Source organism: Staurois parvus, unplaced genomic scaffold (genome assembly GCF_062004578.1).
Source record: "Staurois parvus isolate SC_StPar_1 unplaced genomic scaffold, SC_StPar_1.0 ptg000191l, whole genome shotgun sequence".
Taxonomy (NCBI): domain Eukaryota; kingdom Metazoa; phylum Chordata; class Amphibia; order Anura; family Ranidae; genus Staurois; species Staurois parvus.
In genome coordinates this window covers 3,967,016-3,992,162 of record NW_028317987.1, presented here as the reverse complement: position 1 = coordinate 3,992,162, position 25,147 = coordinate 3,967,016, and the positions used below count along the sequence as shown (strand labels likewise).

Genomic DNA, 25,147 nt, shown 5'->3' with positions numbered 1-25,147 from the left:
GTACATGGAGATCATATCCCCCCTTATGTATTATACATGGAGATCATATCCCCCCCTTATGTATTATACATGGAGATCATATCCCCCCTTATGTATTATACATGGAGATCATATCCCCCCTTATGTATTGTACATGGAGATCATATCCCCCCTTATGTATTGTACATGGTGATCATATCCCCCCTTATGTATTATACATGGAGATCATATCCCCCCTTATGTATTGTACATGGAGATCATATCCCCCTTATGTATTATACATGGAGATCATATCCCCCCTTATGTATTATACATGGAGATCATATCCCCCCTTATGTATTATACATGGAGATCATATCCCCCTTATGTATTATACATGGAGATCATATCCCCCCTTATGTATTATACATGGTGATCATATCCCCCCCTTATGTATTATACATGGTGATCATATCCCCCCTTATGTATTATACATGGAGATCATATCCCTCCTTATGTATTATACATGGAGATCATATCCCCCCTTATGTATTATACATGGTGATCATATCCCCCCTTATGTATTATACATGGAGATCATATCCCCCTTATGTATTATACATGGAGATCATATCCCCCCCTTATGTATTATACATGGAGATCATATCCCCCCTTTATCTCCTCTTCTCAGTAGAGAATACATTCAGTTCCTCTAATCTCTCCTCATAGCTGATCTCCTCCATGCCTCGTATCAGTTTGGTTGCCCCTCTCTGTACTTTCTCCAGTTCCCCAATGTTCTTTTTGTGAATTGATGACATCTCTCTCTCTGGAGTCTATACCTCTCCTAATACAAGACAGGATTTTGCTCGCTTTAGAACCACAGCTTTGCATTGCTGCCATTATTAAGCTGGTAATCTACCATAACCCCCAGATTCTTCTCCACCATTGACCCCTCCAGATCCTTCTCCACAATTGCCCCCCAGATCCTTCTCCACCATTGACCCCCCCAGATCCTTCTCTACCATTGACCCCCCCAGATCCTTCTCTACCATTGACCTCTCCAAATCCTTCTACACCATTAACCCCCCAGATGCTTCACCACCATTGACCTCCCCATATCCTTCTCCACTATTGCCCTCCAGATACTTCTCCACCATTGACCCCCCAGATCCTTTTCTACCATTGACCCCCCCAGATCCTTCTCCACCATTGACTCCCCAGTTGTACCCCCTAGTATGTATTATGCATGCATATTCTTAGCCCCCAAGTGCAGAACCTTACATTTATCACCATTAGCCCTCATTGGCCCCATAGCCCCCCAATTACACAGAGCATTGAGGTCGGCTTGTAAGTTGGAGACATCCTGTAAGGACGTTATTCCCCGGCACAGCTTGGTGTCATCTGCAAAGACTGGAATGGGATTTATAATCTCACACCCCATATTGTTTATATATATATATTAATAAGTAAGGGGCCCAACACTGAACCCTGGGGTACCCCACTAATAACACTGAACCTTGGGGTACCCCACTAATAACACTGAACCTTGGGGAACCCCACTAATAACACTGACCCTTGGGGTACCCCACTAATAACACTGAACATTGGGGTACCCCACTAATAACACTGAACCTTGGGGAACCCCACTAATACCTCTGAACCTTGGGGAACCCCACTAATAACACTGAACCCTGGGGTGCCCCACTAATAACACTGAACCTTGGGGAACCCCACTAATACCTCTGAACCTTGGGGAACCCCACTAATACCTCTGAACCTTGGGGTACACCACTAATAACACTGAACTTTGGGGTACACCACTAATAACACTGAACCTTGGGGAACCCCACCAATAACACTGAACCTTGGGGTACCCCACTAATAACACTGAACCTTTGGGTTAACTGAAGTTATATCATAAGGGCATGCGCTATTAATAAATTATATAAATATATCTATCACCATATATAAAGTGACCAAAAAATAAATAAAATATCCAAAAACCATATGGTGTGTAAAATAAATATAGTGTTCAAAAACAATATATAAATATATCTATTAGTGTTCAAAATAATCTTCAGTGACTTCATAACACAAATAATCTTCAGTGACTTCATAACACAAATAATCTTCAGTGGCTTCGTTACACTGTGACAAATCCACCACCAAAAACGATGGAATGAACTCACCAGAGCTATTTGCTGGTCAAATTATAAACCAGCAACAGCACTTGTGCTCTGGGAGCGATGAATAATGATGTCCAATTAGTAGATGTAGTAATACTCAATTACTTTCCAAGTAATCAATAATAAGAAGCAGCCTGAGGAATACTATATCCCGATCATAGGAAATACTCTGCAGCCAAAGGATCTCATGGGAAATGTCTCCACTCCATTTCATACCTCCATATATACATGCAGCACACTCAGGAACAAAGAAGAGAACATAATGGTGCCGTACGTTTTTTCCATTTATCTGGAGGGGCTTTGGAGGGGCTCTGAAATAGATCTTCATGTATTTTCAAATTGTATTAATGAGAATTGTTGTGGTTTAAAGTTTACAGTTACGAAGGATTTTGAACGGGTTAATTTCCTGGATTTAAACTTCTATAAATATGAGGGACAGATTTATACTAAATCTTTTGTTAAAGATATTGATAAAAACAGCTCCATTCCAGTTTCTAGTGGACATCATCCTAAATGGCTATATAATACCCCAAGGAGCCAGTTTACGAGGATTAAAAGAAACTGTAGTTTAAGGAAAGATTTTGTTGACCAAACCGATCTATTGATAGACAGGTTTATTGATAAAGGATATAAAAAACCCTTTTTGGTGGCTGAAAGGGAAGTTATTGATAGAAAAGATAGAAGTAGTTTCCTGTCTAAGAGAAAGATTAAAAATGATAGATTTGATATTGCCTTTATTACCAACTTTAATAATGAATATAAAAAGAGTGAGGGTATTTTTTTAAAATATTGGCCAATTTTGTTAAAAGATGAGACACTGAAAAAGATTATTCCTGAAAGACCTAAATTTATTTATAAGAAAAATAGCTCTTTAAGGACGAAATTGGTACATAATGTTTTAGATCCACCTAAAGAAGTAACCTTCTTCCCTGATCTTAAGGGCTTTGTTTATTGTAACAAATGTAAAGCATGTAGAACGGTTAATGGATCTGGGAAAATAAAAAGGAAGAAATTTGTTTCAAATATAACAAAAAAGGAATATAGTATTGATCAACTTATTTCATGTAATTCCTCTCATGTAATATATGTTTTAGAATGCCCGTGTCAATGTCAGTATATAGGAAGAACAGGGAGACAGTTAAAAACTAGGATAAATGAACATTTGAATAATATAAAAAGAGGATTTGAGAAACACAGAGTCTGAAGACATTTCAAATGAAAACACAATAGTGATCCAAGTTTAGCGACATTTTATGGTATTGAGAGAGCACAAAGACATTGGAGGGGTACTGATTTGATTAAAGAAATATCCAAGAAAGAGACGTGTTGGATATATGAACTGGATTCTTTAGTACCAAAAGGTTTAAATATAGATATTGATTTGAATTGTTTTTTGACTAATTTTTAAATATAGTGGCTAGCTATAGAGATTGGAGGATGGGAACTGGCTACACATATATTTTATATGTTTTGGAGATTATAATTTTAGGAAGATGGTGGTTTTTTTTATATATTTTTTATTTTTATTTTTATTTTATTTTATATTAATTCCTTGTATTAGTATTTACATGCAGGGGAAATAGGAATTAGGTCGTCTATTCCCTTCCTTTTGTGTGTATATTAATGACTGTTTTTTATATATATTTGGTATTTGATATATATTTTTTCTTTATGAGAAGAGTGATGCTTTAAGTTGTGTGTATGGCCCTTTAATGTTGTTACAAGTGGGGGAGAGCCATACACACGATAAAATGTATTGAATTTTTGTATGTTTGTGTGGGTGGCCCTTCAATAGCGTTTCACTGTGGAGGGTCAGACACACACAGGTTTGGATTCAGCCATTTATTCATCCTATCTACATTCGTGTGGAGTGGACTGAATGGAGAGTTCTAATGACCTGATTAATCGAGTGGTGGTGGAGTGAGACAGCGCCGCGGTGATTGGTGGGTCATTAGCATTATGTAAATGTACGGCGGTATTTGTATGAGCCATCTGACGTTTCCATCTGTAACGCCCCTTGATGACGTCGTGGTGACGAAACGCGTTGGGCGTGGTCTACTCGATGTCAGAACGCTCCTTGTCCATTGTTCGGTGGAGGTGATCCGTGGTGAGCGGTATTTGTACCTCACCTCTGTTGAGCATTGCAGTTTAAGCTGGTGTCTGTCTGGACACCTTGTTTGTGAGTTTTTTATGAGCTTTTTTTATTAAATAGATAAATGGTAAAAACGTACAGCACCATTATGTTCTCTTCTTTGTTCCTGAGTGTGTTGCATGTATATATGGAGGTATGAAATGGAGTGGAGACATTTCCCATGAGATCCTTTGGCTGCAGAGTATTTTCTATGATTAGGATATAGTATTCCTCAGGCTGCTTACTATTATTGATTACTTGGAAAGTGATTGAGTATTACTACATCTACTAATTGGACATCATTATTCATCGCTCCCAGAGCACAAGCGCTGTTGCTGGTTTATAATTTGACCAACAAATAGCTCTGGTGAGTTCATTCCATCGTTTTTGGTGGTGGATTTGCATAACACTAATATATGACACATTTAAAGTTCAACCTGTAAGTAGAAAATTTCCATGACAACATGATATGGATTCTCTTTTGTTACACCCATTTCTTACCCGCTGGACATTTTATATCGGATGATGTGATTGGAGCACAGACTTTTACATGGTGATAATAATGTGATAACATCCTCCAACTTTGGACCCTTAAACAGTGATAATGAGGGAGGAGTCAATACCCCAATGATGGTGGTCTTCAGGATCAGTCCAGTCTTCATCTTGGTTGTTCTCCCCCCATCCTCACTCTCTGACCTCTGGTGGGGCTCAGCCCCGCTGTTCTTCATGACTAAATCATGGACTAAATAAGGAAGTGCAGTACTTCTTGTGTGGGGAAGATGGCGATGAGTAATAGAGGGGGTGGGGACCCTCGTTCTATAATCCCCTCATCACTGTCCCTCCTATAAAAGACAGTTCTGGTTGTTTCCTCACTCTCTGACTAAGGTCCATGAATAAAGAAATGACCTGGTAGGAGATCAGAGGAGCCATTTCCTAGTTCCCTTGAGGGTGGAATTGTAAGCTCCTCAGAGCCCAAGCTGCCTGATGTGGGCGGAGTCCTGGTTTGGGGGAACCAATCAGCTCCTGTCTAGTAATCCTCTTTGTCTTTGTATTTTAGTCCATGGCCGGGAGATGAGGAAAACCTCCGAGGATTGTCTCACTTTGTCTCCAGACTGGAAAGTAGAAGATGAGGACATCACACAGTATAGTCTAGGAGAAAACCCAGCTCCCTCCAATGTCCATCCGGCACCACCCAGTGTAGATGGACCATCGGATTCCTCGGATCCTGAGGAACCTCAGACTGTGCGGGACCGGGCAAGCCTTCCAACAGGGAAGAGATTCTCCTGTACTGAGTGCGGGAAGGGATTCTGTTCTAAAGCTGTTCTTAATAGGCATAAAAGATCTCACACAGGAGAGAAGCCGTATTTCTGTACAGAGTGCGGAAAATGTTTTTCAGTGAAGTCTAGTTTTCACACACATCAAAGAACTCACACGGGGGAGAAGCCGTATTCCTGTCCTGAGTGTGGGAAAAGTTTTTCAGTGAAGTCCAGTTTTCACATACATCAAAGAACTCACACGGGGGAGAAGCCATATTCCTGTCCTGAGTGTGGGAAATCTTTTTCAGAGAAGGCCAGACTTTACACACATCAAAGAACTCACACGGGGGTGAAGCCATATTCTTGTCCTGAGTGCGGGAAATCTTTTTCAGTGAAGTGCAGTCTTTACACACATCAGAGATCTCACACGGGGGAGAAGCCATATTCCTGTCCTGAGTGTGGGAAATCTTTTTCAGAGAAGGCCAGACTTTACACACATCAAAGAACTCACACGGGGGAGAAGCCATATTCATGTCCTGAGTGTGGGAAATGTTTTTCAGTGAAGTGCAGTCTTTACACACATCAGAGATCTCACACGGGGGAGAAGCCATATTCCTGTCCTGAGTGTGGGAAATCTTTTTCAGAGAAGGCCAGACTTTACACACATCAAAGAACTCACACGGGGGAGAAGCCATATTTTTGTCCTGAGTGTGGGAAATGTTTTTCAGTGAAGTCCAGTCTTTACACACATCAAAGAACTCACACGGGGGAGAAGCCGTTTTCTTGTTCTGAGTGCTTAAAATGTTTTTCACAGAAGTCCCATCTTTACACACATAAAAGATCTCACACGGGGGAGAAGCCATATTTTTGTCCTGAGTGTGGAAAATGTTTTTCACAGAAGTCCCATGTTTACCCACATCAAAGATCTCACACGGGGGAGAAGCCACTTTCCTGTCCTGAGTGAGGGAAATGTTCCTCACTGAAGTCCTGTCTTCCTGTACATCTGGGATTATAATGGGGAAGACAGATCAGACGGGTCAGTACTTATTGGGGTTGGAATGGGGAAAGATGGGGGGAGGGCTATGGCAGATGGTAAGAAGGTTCCCATGTTATAAACAACCAGTGGAATTGGTACCATTTGTATGAAAATAAAAATGACACAAAAACCTTGTGAACAAGGTGTCAGTGATTGAACAAGGTGTCAGTGATTGAACAAGGTGTTGGTGAATGGCCAAGGTGTAGGTGAATGAAAGTGTTCACCAATGCCAGAAGTGTGCCCAGCACAATAGGTGAGTTGGAAGGTTTGGTGCATGAAGAGAACTAGGATTGAATTGGTATTGCTGAATCTTGGCTTCATTCCTCACATGACTGGGCCATTCATATTCCTGGCTAGGTTCTCTTTCGGAGAGACGGGGGAAATAAGAAAGGTGGTGATGTCTGTCTCTATGTGAGAAGTGATCTCAGAACGAGTGTGAAAGAGGACCTAGTTGATGGAGAGTGTGATGAGGCTGAAGTATTATGGGTGGAACTGCACATGGGGGGCGGTACTACAAAGGTCATCATTGGAGTTTGTTATAGGCCTCCCAGTGTTAATGAGGAGGTGGAGACTCAGCTCCTCCCACAGATGGAAAGGGCTGGGACAGTGATAATAATGGGGGATGGTAACTACCCAGAAAGTGACTTGAGTAATGGTACTGCAGGAACAGTTAAAGGGCAAAAAGAATGTATAAACCTACTACAGGACAGTTTTATGGTGCAGTTCATAGAGGCCCCAACTAGGTATAATGCTCTGCTGGATCTGGTCATCTCCAACCATGCAGAGCTTATTACGAATGTCCATATAAAAGAACATCTGGATAGCAGTGACCATAACATGATTTCATTTATTGTTAGCTGTAAGCAGCGAGCACATACGGGGAAAATAAAAATGCTCAACTTTAAGAGAGCTAATTTTCCAAGGCTGAGAGCTGCTCTCCAAGACTTAGACTGGGAGGGAATGTTGGCATTGATGAACACAACACAGAAATGGGAGTTCTTCAAAAAGACTGTATGTGACCACACTGCAAAATATACTCCCATGGGCAACAAGTATAAAAGGCTAAAAATCAAACCTATGTGTCTTACGGCCAAAGTTACAAAAGCGATAGATAATAAGAAAAGAGCTTTTATTAAATATAACAATGAAGGAACGCGATCATCGTTTACACATTACAAAGAATAGAACAGAAGATGCAAAAAGGAAATACAGGTGCAAAAATTGAAAGCAAACAGAAAGATATCAGGACGACCCCAAAACATTCCTCCAATATATGAATAGTAGAAAGGTCCGGTCCCAGCATGTAGGCCCTTTACAGAACCATCTAGAGGGGGGGGGACAAAGAGAAGGACAATGTATGAAATCCCTTCTTCAGCTCTGTGTATACAAAGGAGCATGGAGGGGCTCTTGTCCATAATGGGGGGTGGTACTGACACCCCCCAGATGATCCACATTGGCTCACAATTGATATGATCCAGAAATATTTATACAGAAAAAAGGTGAATAAAGCCCCTGGACCGGATGGCAGACACCCACGGGGCCTTAAAGAAGTCAGCTCTGTCATCTCACAGCCATTGTTTCTCATTTTTAGGGACTCTTTAACCTCTTCATCCCCAGCCACTGCATATGTATGTTTGCAGGGCGGCACGGCTGCACAAAACCACGTTTTAAAACGTGTTTTTGCAAAACAGGTAGGGGGCGTGCGTGAGGCACGTGCCCGCCCTACCTGTCCCGCGGGTGTCAGCAGCGGGTCTCTGCCGCTGGGTCACGGCCGGTCATTACCGGCCGTTTCCCCACGATTCACGGTGATCGCTGACAGAGAGCAGGGCTGCATTGTTTACACACAGCCCTGCTCTGTGTCAGTTCCCTGACAGCTCGTGACAAGCTGAAGAGGGAGAGAAGAGTTTTTCTCTCTTGATCAGCCTGCCCTGTCCAGCACACACCCCCGCCCCCTAGTAAAACACTCCCCTCACACAGTAAACCCCTAAAATGTTAACCCCTTCCTCCCCAGTGCCATTAGTACAGTGTCAGTGGGTTTTTTTTTCACTGATCACTGTATTGGTGTCAGGGCTCCGGGTATGACCAGAGTTATGTGAACTGACGCAGGGAAATGCAGGCTTCAGATATGTTATAACAATATAATTTATTAACACTAACAATACATAAACGCAGTGCAATACTAAAACATAACACAGTGCAAACGAACCAAACCACCCACAGATAACAATACATACAATGCAAGCGTAGTCAGGCAGGCCGGGTCAATAACAATCGGGCAGGTAGGAACAGGAGGAGCAGGCAGAGAGTAGTCAGGTCACGAGCCGGGTACAGCAACTAACGGGCAGGTAGGTACAGGGGGTCAGGCAGAGAATAGTCGGGGTCACAAGCCAGGGATCAAACAGGAGAAGTCAGCAGAGGTCCAGATCAAGCAGGGTCAGCAATGAATCAGTCAGACAGGGACAGGAACAGGGATGCAGGTAACAAGATACAGGGGCCCAGGAAAAACACACACACCAAGGCCCAGACTGCAGGTCTGGCCATCCCTTAAATACACCTGCATAATCAGCTTCAGGTGTTTGGCTGGCTGCAGGGTTGAGTCTCTGATTGCTGAGAGCACCCGCTGGCCAGCCCTGGTACTGCAGCCCACAAGGCAGGTGAGTCCCACCATTACTGGCAAGTCCATTCCTGACAATTGGTGTCACTGGGGATGTCCGTGACCCCAAGTTATTTCCCCCCCAGTGTCAAAATGTCCGCCGCAGTCCTGCCATAAGTTGCTGATCACCCCGCCTTTAGTCGCTGATCTCCGCCATAAGTCGCTGATTGCCACCATAAGTCACTGATCGCCGCCGTATGTTGCTGATCGCCGCCATTATTATTATAAAAAAATTAAAAATCCCAGTATCTTTCCCGCCATTTGTAAACACTATAAAAATTTCATGTAAACCAATTAATTTACACATACCGTGATTTTTTTTTAGCAGAGACATGTCGCAGAATGCATTTTGGACAAAATTTGTAACAAAATAATTTTTTTAATTTTTTTTACTGGACATGTTTTATAGCAAAAAGTCCAAAATATTGTTTTTTTTTCTAAAAATTGTCAGCCTTTTTTTTTAAAGCGCAAAAAAGTTAAAATGCACAGGCGATCAAATACCACCGAAAGAAAGCTCAATTTGTGTGAAAAAAAGGATGTAAGTTTAATTTGGGTGCAGTGTTGCATGACCGCGCAATTGTCCGTTAAAGTAACGCAGCGCCGTAACACAAACCTCTTCTGTAACCGCTTCCTGACCACCCTACAGCAGAAATACTACTACAGGGCGGCATGGGTACGCAAAATCACATATATATATATATATATACGTGATTCGCGCTCCCGTGGTTTTCACACCCCTCCCAGATAGCATCAAATTGTCCGTCAGTACACCAGTCATCACATTTAACCCCTTGATTGCCAGGAGGATGCTCATGTACAATAAACCTCCATTGTTAGTATAGTGTCTGAACGGGTCAATATCTTTGATCAGGTCAGCACTATACCAGCGTTCACATTAGTATAGCGTCCCCAAAAACGCAGCGTTAGCGGGATCAGCCCCGGCACCTGTCAACACCTGCGTTTAGCCCCTACGCTTACCCCCCCTTCTCCCCCAGCAAGTGCAGTGTCAGTAGGTCACTGTCACTTGATACATTGCACACCAAACCGCAGTGTTCACAGAATCAGGCCTGATCTCTGTTAGCACTTGCTGGTAAATTTTGATAACTCTCATATGCAACAGAGTGCCAGTACTAGTGCCGCGCTACCTTTTGGTGAACTGGCGAGTACCAGCGGTCTAATACATCTTGGTCTTTCACATACCTCCTTGATTTTTGGAGCTGTTTTTCACGGAATATCTGTATGCGTTGATTGTGGATCAAAGCAGTTTATATGCACAACAATTTATTGCCACCAACCCAAATTCAAACCTTGCCAGACCATTCGCATGGAAACTTATTACGGTTTTCAAATTTACATTTTTTTTGGGCCTAACCCTCAACATGGACATTACTAAAAGAAATGAATTGCGGTTGTATTGGTCCACAGACCCGATTCATCATATGCCGTGTTCTCTGCTGCCATGGCCAGGCATAGATATGAGAGTATAATGTGTTTTATGCATTTCAATGACAATACACTCTGTCATCCTTGGGGTGACCCTGAATTTGACCGGCTCAACAAAATTCAGCCCCTCGGAAATCACCTTAACCTAAAATTTGCAGATGTCTATACTCCCCAGCAAAACATCTGCGTTGATGAGTCCCTCATTCATTTTTCTGGCTGCCTTGCATTCAAACAATTTCTCCCCTGCAAGCGCGCCAGATATGGGGTCAAGATGTAGAAGACCTGTGAAAGGACAACAGGCTATACTTATAAGTTTTGGATTTACGAGAGAAAAGATAGTCACGTGGAGCCCCCCGGATGCCCAGACTACATGGGGAGCAGTGACAAGATAGTTTGGGACTCGGTGTCATCCTTTTTCCATATGGGGTACCACTTATACGTGGACAATTTTTATTCAAGCGTGCCACTATTTAGACATTTGTTCAATCTTGGAACTGGCGCATGTGGCACCGTGTGACCTAATGTGTGCCCACCATTAGAAGTGGGTGGATGCAGGGCAGTATATTCTAATGGTGGGCATACCACACACTTTTTCTAGCAGAGATTTCTTCTCATTTTTGTCATTCAGTCCACAGGCTGCATACAAAGAAAAAAAGAATATAGTATATATACCCAACAAGGACCAGCGACGTACTGGTACATCCCTGGACTTTGGTTATATCAGGATGATGCTACAGCTGCAGGCATCATCCTGGTATAATTTTTTTCAGCCGGCGATCAGCTTTCATGTGAGTGCAATCCTAGTGGATAATTAGCAGCAGGATTGCTTTTATAGGGAGGTGATGCCCCCCCTCTCCCGCTGCCTTCCACGGCCTTTTCGGCCAGTCCCGAGCCATCAGGGCAACCTGAGAATGCAGCCAGTTTTTCTGCCAGCTGACCATAGAGCTGATTGGAGACCAGAATGGTGCCAATCATCTCTATAGTCTAAGAATTCGGAAGCTACCAGCATTTCATCACTTCAGTTTCGCAGGATATAAACAGCACCATTTTAAATTGGGAAAGCATCTGATCACCGATGTTGGTTTGATTAGATAATGTAAGAACAGAGGAGATATCCAGAGTCTGATAGACCCAAGATTTCTCAAAAAAGAATATATGACAATACCCATTGAAGTTATCGGGGATATTTGCATTCCCTGTTATAGCATTAAAAGTGATTAAAAAAAAGAAATAAAAAGGTACAATGTAAAAATAATTTAAAAAAATCAAAATAACTAAAAAAAAAAAAAACTTGCCCCTCCCACGCGCGCACACCTGTGTGCACAAGCCTTGACCCTGTGCCGGTATGTAAACAGCAGTTGCACCATGCATGTGAGGTATTGCCATGAAGGTCAGATCAAGGGCAGTAATTCTAACACTAGACCTCCTCTGTAAATCTAAAATGGTGGCTTTTAAAGCGCTGCCTATGGATATTAAAAATGTTTGCAGTTTGTCACCATTGAACGGGAAATGCACAGTTTTAAAGCATGTCATGTTTGGTATCTATTTACTCGGCATATCATTAATTATCCTTTATAGTTTACCAAACAATTGGCCAATATATTGTGTTTTTGTGCATTAAAAGTAAAAAAAGTGTATTTTGTTTTTAAAAATTGCTTTTGAAAAATCACTGCGCGAGTACTATGTGCCATAAAAAATTGTAGTACTCACCATTTTATTCACTAGGGCAGCAATGGGCAAACTACGGCCCGCCGGACCTTTTAATCCGGCCTGCGGAGCTAAACTCCCGCTAGGCTCCTCTCACAGTCCGCCCTGAAGACCGGTGTAGCATGAAAATCTGTCTCCTATGAGGATCTGTCCCCCTCGACGTATCTGCGCATGTGTCGGAGATCGCCGATCGGCTGCTAATGCCTGAAACTGGCACATGCGCAGATACGTCGAGGGGGACAGATCCTCATAGGAGACAGATTTTCATGCTACACCGGAACGGTGCGGGAACACGGCGAGAGGAACGCGCGGAGCAAAGGTAAGTGAATTGACACAGGGGGGACTTGGGGACTTAATATGGGGGATGAATTACTATATGGGGGATGAATTAATATGGGGGATGAATTACTATATGGGGGATGAATTAATATGGGGGATGAATTACTATATGGGGGATGAATTAATATGGGGGATGAATTACTATATGGGGGATGAATTAATATGGGGAATGAATTACTATATGGGGGATGAATTACTATATGGGGGATGAATTACTATATGGGGGATGAATTACTATAGGGGGGATGAATGACTATAAGGGGGATGAATTACTATATGGGGGATGAATTACTATGGGGGATGAATTACTATATGGGGATGAATTACTATATGGGGGATGAATTACTATGGGGGATGAATTACTATATGGGGGATGAATTACTATGGGGGATGAATTACTATATGGGGGATGAATTACTATGGGGGATGAATTACTATATGGGGGATGAATTACTATATGGGGGATGAATTACTATGGGGGATGAATTACTATATGGGGGATGAATTACTATGTGGGGGATGAATTACTAAATGGGAGATTATATACTATGGGGGATGAATTACTATATGGGGGATTAATTACTATACTTACTATGGATGACACATACACATCATTCATCTACTCTTGGTCCGGCCCCCGGGTCCAATATATGAACCCATTGCGGCCCTCAAGTCAAAAAGTTTGCCCACCCCTGCACTAGGGTGTCTGCTTTAAAAAAATATATAATGTTTGGGGGTTTAAATTAATTTCCTAGCAAAAAATACAGATTTTTTTCATGTGAACAAAAAGGCTTGGTCTTCAGGTGGTTAGAAGAGTGAGTGAAGGCCCTGACATGCCAGGATAGCACCTAACCCCCCAAATTACCCCTTTTTGGAAAGTAGACGCCCCAATCAATTTGATAAGAAGCATGGTAAGTATTTTGCAGATCTCCTTTGTTGCCACAAGTTTTTGGAAAATGAAGAAAAAAAACAAAAACATTTTTTCAATTTTTTTTATATTTCAAAACCTTGTGAGAAAAAATGAGATCTGCAAAATACTCACCATGCCTCTTATTAAATTCCTTGGGGTGTCTAGTTTCCAAAAAGGGTCATTTGGGGGGTTTGGGGCTATACTGGCATGTCAGGGCCTTCGAAACTGTGATAGGTAGTGAGGAAGTGTAATGAGGAAGTTACGCACCTTCAGGCTTTCAAAGCAGTCATTGGATTTCAGGCTCCTGTATGTGGCTAGGTTCCCAAAAAGTCTCACACATGTGGTATCCCCATACTCAGTAGAAGTAGAAGAATGTATTTTTGGGGTGTAATTCCACATATACCCATGGTTTGTGCGAGAAATAAATCATTTAAATGACAACTTCGTGTAAAAAAAAAAAAAAAAAAAAAGGTTTTTGTCATTTTCCAGAAACTTGCGGAAAAAAAAAAAATCTTCCATGGACTCAATATGCCTCTCAGCAGATAGCTTAGGGTGTCTAATTTCCGAAAAGGGGTCATTTGGGGGTGTTTGTACTATTCTGGTATTTTAGCACCTCAAGAAATGTGATGGGCAGTCAGAAAGTAAAAGCTGTAAATTCCATGATCTATGCCATAGTTTGTAGACGCTATAACTATCAAACAAAGCAATCAATATACAATTATTGGGATTTTTTTAAACAAAAACATGTAGAAGAATACATTTTGGCCTAAATGTATGAAGAAATTTTAGTTTTTTTAGATATTTTTTATGACCAAAATGAGAAAATATTGTTTTTTTTCAAAAAAAATTTTTTTTCTTCAAAATTTTTCTGCTTATAGCGCCAAAAATAAAAAGTGCACAGGTGATCAAATACCACCAAAAGAAAGCTCTATTTGTGTTAAAAAAAGGACATAAATTTCATTTATGTACCGTAGACGCTATAACTTTCACACAAAGCAATCAATATACACTTATTGGGATTTCTCACCAAAAACATGGAGCAGAATACATTTTGGCCTAAATTTATAACTAACTTTGAGTTTACTGTATATTTTTTTATAACTGAAAGTAAAAAGAATTGTTTTTCTTCAAAAAAGTTATTTTTGTTTATAGCACAAAAAATAAAAAGCGCACAGGTGATCAAATACCACCGAAAGAAAGCTCTATTTGTGTGAAAAAAAGGACGTAAATTTCGTTTGGGTGCAGCATTGCATGACCGCGCAATTATCAGTTGAATTAGTGCAGCGCCAAGTAGCAAAAAGAGGCGTGGTCATTAAGGGGGGTAAATCCTCAGGAGCTCAAGTGGTTAAATTGCTGTGTAAGAATGTAGACGATTGGTTTGGGTTACTATTTCCAAACGGATTTTGAGCATAATATATTTTGATGTGTAATTTTCTAATCAATTTTTGTAAACTGACATATGTTTCAAACTTGTTGAGTCCCTTTGTTGGGGCAAATTTTGAACCTTGGTCCAGTACATATATTTCTTCCTATATTCCACTTAAATTGAAAATCCCTTCTCCTGATTTCTTCTCCTTTTTTTGTTTGTGTTTTCTTCCTCCCCTTTTTCCTCTCTTTCTGCATTCTCTCTGTTGTGATTTTCTATTCCTGGGATTCCCGGCCATGGTGGGTTAGGAACTGATTAAATATTAGTATATCACATAAGAATATCTATTATCAATCATATATTCATTTAACAGGATACAGGAATATAACTAGAATTTATATTGGGTGTTTCCTTGTATTTGTACAATTAGTTTTTTATAATATATTATATTATTTTTATCTTTATTTTATATATATTTATTATTTGTAATATGACTACCCTACTCTGATATTAAATTGGCTCTGTGGTTTAGGGCAGTTTATAGTTATAATGAAACAGTAATACAATGTATATTTATGTTTTTAAATTTGTTTTATCTATTATACCAGACCTCCCTAGTAGTGTCCATCACACTCACGGACACATCAACCGCAGGACACTGGGGCATACAATGTATCCATAATGCAACATTGTTTAAATTGTATCATTATTATCTAAATGCACAACATGTCAGCGGCATCTCCCTAGGTATAGAGAGATCAACCCCATAAAGATGGCAGAATATATTAAGTCTTCAAGAAAATGGCACCGTATGGCTATTGAAGGAGTCCAGCTAAGGTGCTTGTCTCACTACATCCCCCAGATGAAGCTACGAGTCCCTGTAACGTAACGCGTAGGGGAGGAGCAGAGACGTCACCAGTGATCTGACTACCCACACGGCGAGTATTGTCAGTGTGTGCTGACACACTAAAGAGGCTGGTCATCACCGCTTGCAGCGGCTTTTTATACAAAGCGTGATTTATCCTTTCAAATGTGAGTGCATATTGGGCACTTAATAAAATCCACTGTTTATGATAGGACACTATGTCATTTTTCTTACATGGCTGAAATGAGGAATAATGGAGAGCAGGAATAAGGAGCGCTCCAAGGAGGGAGAGGTCTGTCTGCCTGTCACTGAAGTATCTTCTCTACACAGACTACACCCATAAATCAGCAGGCTGCTTGGGAAGAGAGCACATCGCACTAACTATTTCATTGAACTCTGCACAAAGTTGGTTAACACTTTCTTTTCATTTGAAACATTTTTTTTTCATTGAAACTTATATTCACAATATATTTTCATCATTATAATATATTTTTGTCTAATTTATCATTTATAATTAATGAGTGTATATTTTCAAGTAGCGCACACAATTTGAATTTTTCAAAATTAATTAGGTGAATACATTTATTTCTTCTGTTTTCCACAGATACTATCACAATAATTAATATATTAGTTTCTTTAGTATTATTATCTCATTTCATCATATTATAAACTGTTCCTGACTATACTGTAGAGAGGACATAGTCACCACAAGTGAGTAAGCAACCATTAGTCCTAAACAGAGCGTGGTACCTTATATTACATTCATTTTTGTCAATATTTGACTCACATTTATGAGGGTGAGAAAGGAAGCCAGCGCCCATATTAATATTTTTTATAATTTATTTTATACACTACAAATTTCTTTTGCATAAAAATCCAGAACACACTCCAGTGGCTCACAAGTAATCTTTACATAATTCAATGATCATAGTAACACCATGTGACATGGCTGAATGAATGCTGGTCATATTAGTTCATCTATTCTCTAAGTGGGGTGGTATCTATTGGGCCAACCCTTTTACAAACCACACATAATAGTTCTCCTTCCTTCCTGTATAGGGATAGGAGAAGGATGGACTGAAGACACAGAAATGCTTCGGGGTCACCACTGTTCTGTAGAGCCTTGAAATGAAGGACATCAACTTCAGAAGTTCTTGTTGTCTGTGTAAAGTTCCCCGAAAACGAGATCTGGGCTCTCCCGGCTTCTAGCTCTGTAACCCGCTATATCATTATCAGGAAACGCAACTCCGACACCCAAGAAGGGCTGAAGTTGTGTCCTTCATTTCCAGGATCTACTGACCACTCTGCACCCCGACATTTACTGCACTTCATCCATGTCTTTGGGGGCCTCTCATCTCCTTATCAACTGTTTCTTCCATGATGAAGATCAGCCATGGAGTATAGCTGAGGTGTATATCAGGGTGTGCTTCTTCCCCACATGAGAGCTGGGATGTCCAGCAACATTCATCTAGAAGACATTTCCCACACTCAAGGCACTAATACACCTCCAGGGTTGTGTGGGACCCCTGATGTACAGGAAGACAGGACTTCAGTGAGGAACATTTCCCTCACTTAGGACAGGAAAGTGGCTTCTCCCTCGTGTGACATCTCTGATGTCTGGAAAGATGGGACTTCCATGAAAAACATTTCCCACACTCAGGACAGGAATACGGCTTCTCCCCTGTATGAGATTTCTTATGTGCGTGAAGATAGGACTTTGCTGAAAAACATTTCCCACACTCAGGACAGGAATACGGCTTCTCCCCCGTGTGAGATCTCTGATGTGTGTGAAGATAAGACTTGTCTGCAAAAAATTTCTCACACTCAGGACAGGAATACGGTTTCTCCTCCGTGTGAGATTTCTGATGTTTGGAAAGACTGGACTTCTGTGAAAAACATTTCCCACACTCAGAACAGGAATATGGCTTCTCCCCCGTGTGAGATCTCTGATGTGTGTGAAGATAGGACTTCTGTGAAAAACATTTTCCACACTCAGAACAGGAATATGGCTTCTCCCCCGTGTGAGATCTCTGATGTGTGTGAAGATAGGACTTGTCTGAAAAACATTTCCCACACTCAGAACAGGAATATGGCTTCTCCCCCGTGTGAGATCTCTGATGTGTGTGAAGATAGGACTTGTCTGAAAAACATTTCCCACACTCAGGACAGGAATACGGCTTCTCCCCTGTGTGAGATCTCTGGTGTGTGTAAAGATTGGACTTCACTGAAAAACATTTTCCACACTCAGGACAGGAATATTGCTTTTCCCTCCTGTGAGATCTCTGATGTATGTGAAGATTGAACTTTTCTGAAAAACATTTCTCGCACTCAGGACAGGAATACGGCTTCTCCCCTGTGTGAGATCTCTGATGTCTGTAAAGATTGGACATATGTGAAAAACAGTTTCCACACTCAGGACAGGAATACGGCTTCTCCCCCATGTGAGATCTTTTATGCACATTAAGACCATATTTAGAACGCAAACCCTTCCCGCACTCAGTACAGGAGAAGCTCTTCCCTGTTGGAAGGCCGGCCCGGTCCCGCACAGTCTGAGGTTCCTCAGGATACGAGGAATCCGATGGTCCATCTACACTGGGTGGTGCCAGATGCACATTGGAGGGAGCCGGGTTTTCTCCTGGACTATACTGTGTGATGTCCTCATCTTCCACTTTCCAGTCTGGAGACAAAGTGAGACAATCCTCGGAGGTTTTCCTCATCTCCCGGCCATGGACTAAAATACAAAGACAAAGAGGATTACTAGACAGGAGCTGATTGGTTCCCCCAAACCAGGACTCCGCCCACATCAGGCAGCTTGGTCTCTGAGGAGCTTACAATTCCACCCTCAAGGGAACTAGGAAATGGCTCCTCTGATCTCCTACCAGGTCATTTCTTTATTCATGGACCTTAGTCAGAGAGTGAGGAAACAACCAGAACTGTCTTTTATAGGAGGGACAGTGATGAGGGGATTATAGGACGAGGGTCCCCACCCCCTCTATCACTCATCACCATCTTCCCAACACAAGAAGTACTGCACTTCCTTATGTAGTCCATGATTTAGTCATGAAGAACAGCGGGGCTGAGCCCCACCAGAGGTCAGAGAGTGAGGATGGGGGAGAACAACCAAGATGAAGACTGGACTGATCCTGAAGACCACCATCATTGGGGTATTGACTCCTCCCTCATTATCACTTTCTGTTTAAGGGTCCATATTTGGAGGATGTTATCACATTATTATCACCATGTAAAAGTCTGTGCTCCAATCACATCATCCGATATAAAATGTCCAGCTGGGAGTAAAGAGGTGTAACATGAGAGAATCCATATTATGTGTATATATAGCAGAGGGGGGAGGGGGGAGAGCAGAAGTCAGGAGTATGTAATGTACAACACAGAGTATATAGTGCAGGGGTCAGGAGTATGTAATGTATAATATCAATTATATAGTGTAAAGGTCAGGCATCATAATATTGGCATTCAGTAATCAATTTTAATCTAAAAGTTTACTGGAGATTACTGGTCCCACACCGCTGCCTCCCATCTCCTGAGACTGCACTCAGTGACTTGGGTCTGAGACACTACATACATATCCCTCCACCCGGCACAGCCAGCAGATAACAGAGAAGGTCCCCTGGAAGAGTCAGGCACAAGGCAGGAGACCCCAGTCACATGTCCTGGGTGCCTACATTATGCAATGCTTAGAGTAAAAATGAACATTTTTCTGCCAGCTGAACCCCAGAACCTCCATAAATCCAGTCTAGATACATAAATTGTGTCTGCAGCACAGAGAAGGAAGATTATCCGAGAGAAATCCAGGAATACAGGACGGGGAACACAGCTCAGGAAAGTGACCAGGGGATTACAGGCTGATATCACCCAGTCCCCGCCCTACTCTGGACCAATCAGTGAGCAGTATGGGTGGAGGAATGGATTTAGTGTTCATGACCCACCTGTGCTGATCTCTGTAGGAGTGTCCTCCTCTATAAATGTCCCCGTTATTCCATCCTCCTCCATAGACTGCTGATCATCCCTCACATACGCCTCTTCTTCTTCTGCTTTCACCTCAACTTTTATATCTATCAGATCTTCAACCTAAATCAAGGAAATGAGAGAGAAGATCATCTGTAAAATGTAAGATTTATGATTGTGACATCACACACAACATCCACACATTGTCTCCCTTCACAGAAGCAGATCACATGTGATATGTGGGTACATTTCCCCTAAATACCGCATGCCATCCTGAAACTGTCCATTTCCTATCCCGTGTTGCGGTATTGACCACAAACACTGAACACGCTCAGTAAATACCGCATGAACAGGCGTTACATTCACAGAAGGAAATAAAGAATGAAATGCATGCGGTCATTAATTAGTGGTGGAGACATGCGGCATTCAGGAAATGTGTACTGCTTGGTAAAGAGTGGGCGGCCGCTGGCATCCTTAACCACTTCCTGTCCGGACACTTTCCCCCCCTTCCAGTCCGGACGCTTTCCCCCCCTTCCAGTCCGGACGCTTTCCCCCCCTTCCAGTCCGGACACTTTCCCCCCCTTCCAGTCCAGACACTTTCACCCCTTTCCAGTCCGGACACTTTCACCCCCTTCCAGTCCGGACACTTTCACCCCCTTCCAGTCCGGACACTTCCCCCCCCTTCCAGTCCGGACACTTCCCCCCCCTTCCAGTCCGGACACTTTCACCCCCTTCCAGTCTGGACACTTCCCCCCCCTTCCAGTCCGGACACTTCCCCCCCCTTCCAGTCCGGACACTTTCACCCCCTTCCAGTCCGGACACTTCCCCCCCCTTCCAGTCCGGACACTTCCCCCCCCTTCCAGTCCGGACACTTTCCCCCCCTTCCAGTCCGGACGCTTTCCCCCCCTTCCAGTCCGGACGCTTTCCCCCCCTTCCAGTCCGGACACTTTCCCCCCCTTCCAGTCCGGACACTTTCACCCCCTTCCAGTCCGGACACTTTCACCCCCTTCCAGTCCGGACACTTCCCCCCCCTTCCAGTCCGGACACTTCCCCCCTCTTCCAGTCCGGACACTTTCACCCCCTTCCAGTCTGGACACTTCCCCCCCCTTCCAGTCCGGACACTTCCCCCCCCTTCCAGTCCGGACACTTTCACCCCCTTCCAGTCCGGACACTTTCACCCCCTTCCAGTCCGGACACTTTCCCCCCTTCCAGTTTGGACACTTTCCCCCCCTTCCAGTCCGGACACTTTCCCCCCCTTCCAGTCCGGACACTTTCACCCCCTTCCAGTCTGGACACTTCCCCCCCCTTCCAGTCCGGACACTTCCCCCCCCTTCCAGTCCGGACACTTTCACCCCCTTCCAGTCCGGACACTTTCACCCCCTTCCAGTCCGGACACTTTCCCCCCTTCCAGTTTGGACACTTTCCCCCCCTTCCAGTCTGGACACTTTCACCCCCTTCCAGTCCGGACACTTTCACCCCCTTCCAGTCCGGACACTTTCACCCCCTTCCAGTCCGGACACTTTCACCCCCTTCCAGTCCGGACACTTTCCCTCCCTTCCAGTCCGGACACTTTCCCCCCCTTCCAGTCCGGACGCTTTCCCCCCCTTCCAGTCCGGACAATTTCACCCCCTTCTAGTCCGGACACTTTCACCCCCTTCCAGTCCGGACACTTTCACCCCCTTCCAGTCCGGACACTTTCACCCCCTTCCTGCCCCGGACACTTTCACCCCCTTCCTGCCCCGGACAATTTTCAGCTTTCAGCGCTATCACACTTTGAATGACAATTGCGCGGTCATGCAACACTGTACTCATATGAATTTTTTACCATTTTTTTAGACAGATAAAACTTTATTTTTGTGGTATTTATTCACCGCTGGGATTTTTATTTTTTTTGCAATGTAAATGAAAAAGTCCAAACATTTTGAAAAAAAAGTGTTTTTCTTATAAAATTTTGCAAATAATATTTCATCATAAATCTTGGCCAAAATGTATCTTTTTAGTAAAAAAAAAAATAAGCCAAATTAGTTTATAACCAAAAATTATAATTTGTAAACAATTTTTTTTAATTTTTATTTTATTTTTTTATATTATTATTAATTTATTTTACATACTGTCACCCTAGCAGTACAGTATCACCATGGTGACACTGTATTACTTGTGGGAGGTGATGAAGAATTTTTTTTTTCTTTTTTTACATTGATTGCTTTTTACACCCACATAGGATGTAAAAGCAATCATTTCTCTTTCTCTCTGTCTGCATTCTTGCAGCCATTGAGAAATACTGTGTGAGCTGTGATTGGTCACAGCTTGTCACATGGTACAAGGCTGTTGTGAATAGCCCTGTACCATGTGACCTCTGTGATCATTCACAGATTTCACACGTAGTAAGCAATGAAGTCACAAATGTCATCTTGCTTACTACTCTGGATGTGATCACTGATTGGCCAATCAGTGATCACATGATCGGGACCTCGTACAGAGGTCCCATCCAACAACCGGTGTTTCACTGTGTCCGGAGGACACAGCAGGCACCGGATCGTGGTGCTGCATGCTCCCAGGGAGTGCGCACAAGCAGGGGGTGGGGAGGCCATTTATAAACAGCCACCCTACCCTGCAGTGCCACCATCCAGCCGTTTATATACAACAGCCGGACGGGAGGTGGTTATCAACCAGTAAACAACATGGTTGTTAGGGAGTGAGCGGGTGCCGCGTCCTAACCAACCGATAAATCTGAAAAAAAGAATTATCGGCAATGAAAAATAAAGAAAATGGCGTGGGGTCCCCCCTCGGGTCTGGTAAGGATTTTGAGGGGGACCCCTTGCCAAAATGAAAGAAATACATACCAGACCCCTATCTGAGCATGCAGCCTGGCAGGTCAGTAAACGGGGGATGAGCAAGTGACCCCCCCTCCTTAAACATACCAGGCCACATGCCCTTAACATAGAGTGCATGCTCTGGGGCAGGGGGGGGGGCTTTGCTTACCCAAAGCACCTTGTCCATGTTGATGGGGACAAGGGACTCTTCCCCACAACCCAGGCTAGTGGCTGTGGGGGTTTGCGGGAAGAGGACTTACAAAATTTAACAAGGAGGCCCTCAGATCCCTCACCCCATGTGAATGAGTATGGGGTACATGATACCCCTAATTATACACCCCAACAAAGTATTCTGTTATATAGACAGCAGGCAGGTGTAGATCCATCATCAATCACGATGCTCGCTGTCACCGCTGACTCGGAAAGAAAAGCTCCGCTCCCAATGAAGACTCCCCTCTGTCTGACAGCTCTGCTGCCTCCTGCCACTAAATATACTAAGGGGCGGTGCCACTCGGTGACGTCATTGACCAGGGAATGTTGTATTGGTGACGTCACAAGAGGGCAAGGCCACCCAGTGATGTCACAGGGTAGTAGCAGTCCTTCGTGTTTTCAGAAGTGGGAGGCGGCGGAGCTGTCAGATGGAAGGAGTGGAGCTTTGTTTTTTCTTCCAGTCAGCGATGACAGCGAGTGTTGTGATTGGATCATCGATGGATCTACATCAGGGGGATATTGTTCTTTATTTTTGTTTTGTCAAAACTTTCTTACAGTTTTTTTTTACCCTTTTTTGGTAAATGAATAGGGGTACTATGTAATCTATACTCATTCACATTGTGGGGGGGCTGGCATCTGGGGGCCTCCATGTTAAAGGTTAATATTCCTTGCCTCAAAATATTTTAAGATTTATCCTATAGTATGTCAGAGGTTGTACTTTCTATATGTATTGTAGCTCTATAGGGAGAGATCCTTATCCCATGTTGGCTGTTTCACATTTGGCCACTAGATGGGGATAGTGCCGTGATTTCCAATACATCTCCAATATACCTCTATTTGGAGATTCAGATCAGGACATAATTCTACCATTAGTTATGATCCCAGATTTAGGACTCCATTGCAACACTTCAGTAAACAATGAGAGTCACCCATATACTTCGCCTTATCAAAGCACTCCCTTGTGTGCATCTTTTCATCATTAAGCTGTTTTAGCCCACAGCAAAATGGCCGCCGGAGGCCTTACTGAGCATGCGCGACTGTTGTTTGTCCTCTAGATATTAGAGCCATAAACATGGCCGCCGCACGCGCTACTGCGCATGCGCGGGCGGTACGCGCTAGTGCGCATGAGCGGGAAGCCCGCGATGCCGCAAAATTCTCAAATGAATTCATTAGGCCTCTGCCTATTTAAGGACACACTTGGGATAAGGTTCTCTCCCTTTGAAAATGTGTTATTACACAAAACGCGTTAGGGAGATACCTTTTCTCATGGATTGCTAACTACTTCACCTACTGACCACATCAGATGTAAGTGCTGGCTCTGTTTTTTCACCTGTACATTGATATTACTCTAATATTATTAAACATACTACACTATTGGAGTTCTTTTCTCTCTGGGCTCATTTATCTGGCACCGAGAGTCTTAAACCTGAAGGATCCTTTCCCTGGTTTCCACCTGCGTGTATGATCCCCCTGATGGCTATAACAAGCACTGCTGCACACGGTTAAATCTGAGATGTGGAACCCTGCTTGGGATGGATGACAGCTGGTGAAGGACCTCCACCTGATGACCACATCCACATGCCGAGTTCCCACCCCCAGAGTACCTAGGAGTAGGTCTTATTTACTCCAACGCACATTTATTTGTGCCATCTGGTTAGTGTTTAGTACACTCATTGTTTCCAGCCACAGCAGTCACGAAAGTTATTTGCTGTTTTGGTGTCACCGCAGTCACTATAATCTGCACGAACTATATCCCACCAGCTCATGACACATGGGATACTATCCAACCGGTTTATAATATGCTCGCTGATTCCAGCCATAGAGACTATGAATATTACTGTTCGCTTATAGTTATTTAACTCCGCATGAATTATATCCAATAAGCTCTGTTGTTTTTATTTAACACCATAGTCACAACGGTCACGAGAGCTTTATTATTGCTCACTGTGTCACAACAGTCACATTGATCCTCATGTGTTATTAAGTTCCAATACTGTGAGATACTATCTGCACACTAACTAATATTGAGCGTCGCATCTGTACGTTTATCTTTGGCATTATCTGGAGGATCTGAGGTTGTTTCCTCTCCCGTGCTGGCTGCTCCCACCTGTATTTAGCGAGTTGTCACCCAGCGCTCATATACCTTTACTATTTATTACAGGTAGGGAACCATGACCACACCTTATTCCCCATCCCGTGTAGGTAGGGAACCATGACCACACCTTATTCCCCATCCCGTGTAGGTAGGGAACCATGACCACACCTTATTCCCCATCCCGTGTAGGTAGGGAACCATGACCACACCTTA

The 25,147-nt window shown here is 43.0% G+C and overlaps 1 protein-coding gene across 1 annotated transcript in view; it reads left to right on the top strand.

Moving 5' to 3' along the window:
* The first annotated feature begins 4,109 nt into the window (after positions 1-4,109).
* Positions 4,110-25,147, top strand: part of LOC149461890 (uncharacterized) — a 38,389-nt gene continuing 17,351 nt past the window's right edge. The window contains 2 exon segments of the mRNA XM_089677735.1: positions 4,110-4,251; positions 5,333-6,483. Of these exon segments, the coding sequence (XP_089533861.1) occupies positions 4,110-4,251; positions 5,333-6,483 (1,293 nt within the window).